The 6,169-nt window shown below is 46.1% G+C and overlaps 1 protein-coding gene across 1 annotated transcript; it reads left to right on the top strand.

Moving 5' to 3' along the window:
* Positions 1–5,073: 5,073 nt before the first annotated feature.
* Positions 5,074–5,936, top strand: LOC112395093 (CAAX box protein 1-like; the record flags this gene model as incomplete). The annotated part of the gene is made up of 1 exon (XM_024738154.1): positions 5,074–5,936. A coding segment is annotated over one exon (504 nt), but the record flags the coding sequence as incomplete, so codon positions are not given.
* Between the last annotated feature and the right edge of the window lie 233 nt (positions 5,937–6,169).

Genomic DNA, 6,169 nt, shown 5'->3' with positions numbered 1-6,169 from the left:
CAGAGGGGCGGGACCAAGAGTTTTTTGGGTGGGCCGCGGGGAAGGGCAGGAGCCAGGGGCAGAGCTCAAGACACTGAATCTTTCTTTCTGTTTAATATCAAATTATTTCTATTACCATATTTTATTTTTTCACTGAAGTATAGTATTATATAAGTTATAGGTGTATAATATAGTGATTCACAATTTTTATTAGTTGTACTCCATTTCTCGTTGTTATAAAATATTGGCTATATTCCCTGTGTTGTACAGTATATTCTTGTAGCTGATTTCATACCTAATAGCTTGTACCCCCATATTGCCCTTCCCCCTTCCCTCTCTCTACTGGTAGCAACTAGTTTGTTCTCCATATCTGCGAGTCTGCTTCTTTTTTGTTATAGTCACCAGTTGGTTGTATTTTTTCCATTCCCATATAAGTGACATCATATAGTGTTTGTCTTTCTCTGTCTGACTCATTTCACCTAGCATGATACCTGCCAAGTCCATCCGTGTTGCTTCAAATGGCAAAATTTCATTCTTTTTTTATGGCTCAGTAGTATTCCATTGTATATCTACCACATCTTCTAAATCCATTCATCTGTTGATGGACACTTAGGTTGTTTGCATACTTGGCAATTGTAAACAATGTTGCTATGAACATTAGAGTGCATGTATCTTTTAGAATTAGTGTTTTCATTTTTTTCGGTTATATACCCAGGAGTGGAATTGCTAGGTCATATGGTAGTTCTATTTTTAGTTTTTTGAGAAACCTCCATTCTGTTTTCCACAGTGGCTGCACCAATTTACATTTCCACCAAGGGTGTACAAGGGTTCCCTTTTCTCCACATCCTTGCCGACATTTATTTGTGTTCTTTCTGATGATAGCCATTCTGACAAGCATGAAATCATAGCTCATTGTGGTTTTGATTTGCATTTCCCTGATGATTAGTGACAAAACAGTATAGGCTTACAGGATTCTTTTTTATATCAATGGCAAGAATACACAAAACTAAATGTTTATAGAGTTCAGAATAGTGGTTATCTCAAGAGAGTGGGAATTATATTCTGCAAAGTTGCATGAAGGAATCTTACAAGATACCAAAAGTGTCTTCCAAAGTGGCTCTACTATTCTGTATTCCCATCAGCAATGTATGAGAAATTAATTTGTTCTTCAAACTCAATGACACTTAGTATTGTCAGGTTTTGTTTTGGTTTGGTTTTGGTTTTGGTTTGTTTTTACTTTAGCCATTCTAGTAGATGTGAAATGGTAACTCACTGTGGTTTTAGTTTGCAATTCCTAATTATTAATGATGTTAAACATCTTTTTTGTGTGCTTACTTGCCATATATATACATTTTTTCTTTTGTGTAGTGTCTCTTCAAATATTTTGCTCATTTTTAGTTGTTTACTCTTTTATTGTTGAGTTGTATTCAAGTCTTATAAAGATATGCAATTTACTCACATTCCACCCCCCCAAGCCTGTGCCTTTTCATTCTCTTAACAGTGTTTTTTGAAGAACACAAACTTTAATCTGAAGAAGTCCTATGTACCTAATGTTCCTTTTATGGATTATAATTTTCATGTCATAGGTAAGAAATCTTTGCCTAATCTAAGGTTGATCAGGTTTTTTCCTGTCTTCTTCTAGATGTTTTATAATTTTAGATTTTACCATTAGATCTATGAACAATTTTGAGTTAATTTTTTGTGTGGTATGAGGTATTGATAGAAATTTATTTTTTTTGTAGATGGATATCTGATTGTTCCTGTATCATTGTTGAAAGGACTATCCTTTCTCCACTGATTTGCATTTACAGCTCCATACATGTGTGGGTCTATTTCTGGATTCCATGTTCTGTTCCATTCATCCATTTGTCTTGATGGCAGTATTACAGTGTCTTAATTACTGTAGCTTTATAATAAGTCTTGAAATCAAATAGTATTAGTCTTCCAAGTTAGTTTGATTTCAGACTAGTTTTAGTCGTTGTGTGTCCTTTGCATTTCCATATGAGTTTTAGAATCAGTTACTTTTTACATATTAAAATTTTTCTTGAGACTTTGAATCTATAGATCAATTTAGGGAGAATTGATATCTTAAACATATTGTTTTCCGGGCTTCCCTGGTGGTGCAGTGGTTAAGAGTCCACCTGCCGATGCAGGGGACACGGGTTCGAGCCCCGGTCCGGGAAGATCCCACATGCCGCGCGGAGAGGCTGGGCCCGTGAGCCATGGCCGCTGAGCCTGCGCGTCCGGGGCCTGTGCTCTGCAACGGGAAATTGTTTTCCAACCCATGGACATATATCTCTCCATTACTTAGATCTTCTGTCATTTATCTCAGGAATGTTCTGTATTTTTCCGTGTACAAGTTCTGTATTTTTACATTTTTTGTCAAATTTAACTCTAAGTTTTTCACATTTTTATGGTATTTAAAAACTTTTTTAGTTTCTGGGACTTCCCTGGCAGCCCAGTGGTTAAGACTCCATGCTCCCACTCCAGGGGGCACAGGTTCGATCCCTGGTTGGGGAACTAAGATCCCACAAGCCATGGGGCAACTAAGGCTGTGCACCACAACTACTGAGCCTGCGTGCCACAACTACAGAGCCCATGCACTCTGGAGCCTGCGCGCCACAACTAGAGAGAAGCCTGCAGGGTGCAACGAAGAGCCCTCGTGCCACAACTAACACCCAATACAGCCAAAAATAAATAAATAAATAAAACAAAACAAAACTCTCTTGTTTGTTACTAGAAACATAATTGATTTTTGTGTATTCACCTTGTGTGCTGAAAACATGCTAAATTCACTTCTTAGTTCTACTTTTTTGTTGTTGATCCTAGATCCTAGAGAATCTGTTTTCTATATATATGAACAAATCATCTTTGAATAACGAGTTTGCCTTCTTTTCCTGCCAATCTAGATGACTTCTGATTCTGTCTTTGCTCTCTTTTATTTATTTATTTATTTTTAAATTTATTTTATTTTATTTATTTTTGGCTGCGTTAGGCTGCGTTAGGTCTTTGTTGCTGTGTGCGAGCTTTCTCTTGTTGCGGCGAGCGACTCTTTGTTGTGGTGCACGGGCTTCTCATTGTGGTGGCTTCTCTTGTTGCAGAGCACGGACTCTAGGCGCGTGGGCTTCAGTAGTTGTGGCTCGCAGGCTCTAGAGCACAGGCTCAGTAGTTGTGGCGCACGGCCTTAGTCGCTCCACAGCATGTGGGATCTTCCTAGACCAGGGCTCGAACCTATGTCCCTTGCATTGGCAGGCGGATTCTTAACCACTGAGCCACCAGGGAAGCCCCTCTCTCTCTTTCTTTTATTTTCTGTCTTCCTTTCTTCCTTCCTTCCCTCCCTTCCTTCCTTCCTTCCTTCCTTCTTTCCTTTCTTTCTTTCTTTCCTTCCATTATTGCACTGGTTGGAACCTCCAGTACAATATTGAATTGCAGTGGTGAGAGTAGGCATGCTTGTCTTCTTGATCTAAGGGTGGAATGCATTCGGGCTTCCACATTTAAGTATGTTATCTGTAGGTTTTTGTAGATGCCTTTTATTAGATAGAGGATTTTCCTTCTATTCCTAGTTTGGTGACAGTTTTTTTGTTATTGTTGTTTGTTTGTTTGTTTGTTTGTTTGAATATGACAGAAATCCTTCTAGGCACTTTCCCTACAGAAATGAAAATATATGCTCACACAAAATCTGAATGTTTGTAGCTGATTTATTTATGATTGCTAAAAACTTTAAATATGCCACATGCCCTTCAACTGATTAATGAATCACCAAACCGTGGAACATACAACCGTATTTCAGCAGACAGACTTTAGAGTGGCACTCACAATCCCAACCTTCTGATAATGCCATTGAGTGTGGGTGGGGCTGTGTCTTTCTTCTAACACATAGAAAATGGCAGAGGTGATGAAATGTCACCTCTATGATTATGTTACATTATACACAACTCCATCTTGCAAGCTGACTCACTTTCCATCTCCTGCTGGCCATAAAAAGCAAGCTGCAGTGTTGTGAAATGCCTATAGAGTGGGCAACTGGCAGAGAATTTCCAGCAAGCTTTGTAACAAATTAACAGATTTTTTAACATTTAAGCCTCCTTTACATTCCCTGATCATTGTGCACTATTCTTTGACTATGCTGCTGTAGATTACGTTGGCTAATATTTGGGGGGTTCCATTATGGTGCAAGGCAACGAAATCTATAGCCAGCGGTGCAATACTTCTCTGATTGAGAGATACATGAATAAGCAGGAAAATGTGTTCACAGAACCGCATTCAAGTGGCAACAGGAGACGAAGAGGCAGACGATACGCTAGGGCTGAGACGGAGGGGTGGGAGAGATGAAGTGGGAGGACAACTCAACCCCCTGAACAGGGACCCTCTCCTCTCCTCCCTCACAGTACAGAGGCATGTCCAAGGATCCACCACTGGTCACGGCCCGTTGCCGACCACCGGCCTAAAGAACCCTTGGCCCCGCCTCTTTCGTTCCGATTCTCCCTCCTCAATAGGGCAGCAGGCCCGCCTCCTTCTCCAACATGGCGCCCCTTCCCCCTCCTCTCTGGCCCTAGGTTGGCCCTTTTGCCGCACCTGCGCACTAGCAAATGCCAGGCCATGTGGGCGGAGCGCCACTGCGACGGGAACTGCCAGTGGCCCCGCCCACCCCGGGACCAGGCCCACCTCCGCACACACGCACTTCCCGCCACGCCTCCTCGCCCACCTCCGCGTAGCCTCGCTGAACCCTGCGAAGCGAGCGAGGCGCGATGGACGGCCGAGTGCAGCTGATCAAGGCCCTCCTGGCCCTGCCCATTCGGCCCCAGACGCGTCGGTGGAGAAACCCGATCCCCTTCCCCGAGACGTTTGACGGCGACACCGACCGGCTCCCGGAGTTTATCGTGCAGACGGGCGCCTACATGCTAGTGGACGAGACCCTGTTCACCAACGATGCCCTGAAGGTGACGTTCCTCATCACCCGGCTGACCGGGCCCGCCCTGCAGTGGGTGATCCCCTACATCAGGAAGCAGAGCCCCCTCCTCAACGATTACCGGGGCTTCCTGGCCGAGATGAAGCGGGTCTTTGGATGGGTGGAGGACGAGGACTTCTAGGCCGGGAGCCCCTCGGGCCTGGGGGCGGGTGCCCGGGGGAGGGTCCGCCGCGCCAGTCGCCGCCGCCCAGATCGCCACAGGCGGCGTCCTCCCGCCGCGCCTCCCCCCTCCCTCACCTTCGGGTCGCCGTGATCTCCCCCGCGCTCGTGTCCCCTCCCGCGTAGTGCTTGCCTTTGTTCCAGGAATAGCGCTCCAGGTTCCCGCTGCTGCCGCCGCCGGGCCTGGCTCTGGAGCGGCCGTAGCCCTCTCGGGCCAGCCCGGCCCCTCCCCTGCACAGTTGGACTCGGTCGTGCGCTCCAGCTGCAAGCCGGGCTCCTGTTACACACCGGACAGACCACCCTCAACCCGGCTGCTGCCAACCGCCCGCCCTCTGCCAGACTCCCAGGCCCACATGCAGGTGCCCAGAGACCTGCGCTGCCGCTGCCGCCGCCACCGCCACCGCCATCCACCGCATCCCGCCGACGGCCTGCAGCCTTCAGCGGTCTGGACTCGCCCGGGAGGTGTCTGAGCTGGGCACAGCCTCTGGACAATGCTTCCAACAGCTCGCCACCGCCCTGGAGGGGCTGGCCAGCCTTTCACCTTCGTCGGGATCCAGTCCCTCCCTCCTCCCAGAGACATCTTCTGCTCCTGCCAGGTGGCCGCCAGGTCCCAGGGGTGCCTGGCAGCCAAATCGAGTCACTCATTGTCTCCTGTGGACCTGTTCGTTTCGCCCAGAATCCAGTTCTCTTCTGAATGTGCAGCTGTCTCTCTGATGTGTGCCTTTTGTTCCACACAGTAACCCCTGCACTCTGCCCAGCTCTTCTACACTACCTGGACAAACGTCTTTTCCTTGTTTTCAATAAATGTCAGATGCTGTTCAAAAAGAAATTGAGTCTCAATGAATACGGCACCTCTCCCTCCCTGGTCCCATAAACTGTTGCTCCTTACCATTTCTCTTCATGCCAACCCGTTAAATCACCCGTTCTGCTACTTCATCTTATGTCTGGGAAAAGTTAAGTTTCCTAGTAGAGTCAGGTTTAAAAAATGGACTTATAGGATGACAGTTGACTCTGCCTCATTTCTAATTTGGGTGATTTTTCCAGAACAGGGCAAAGAAGAAT

The sequence above is a fragment of the Neophocaena asiaeorientalis genome, unplaced genomic scaffold (genome assembly GCF_003031525.2).
Source record: "Neophocaena asiaeorientalis asiaeorientalis breed wild unplaced genomic scaffold, Neophocaena_asiaeorientalis_V1.1 scaffold1000, whole genome shotgun sequence".
Classification (NCBI taxonomy): Eukaryota; Metazoa; Chordata; class Mammalia; order Artiodactyla; family Phocoenidae; genus Neophocaena; species Neophocaena asiaeorientalis.
This window is presented reverse-complemented; position numbering and strand designations above follow the sequence as displayed.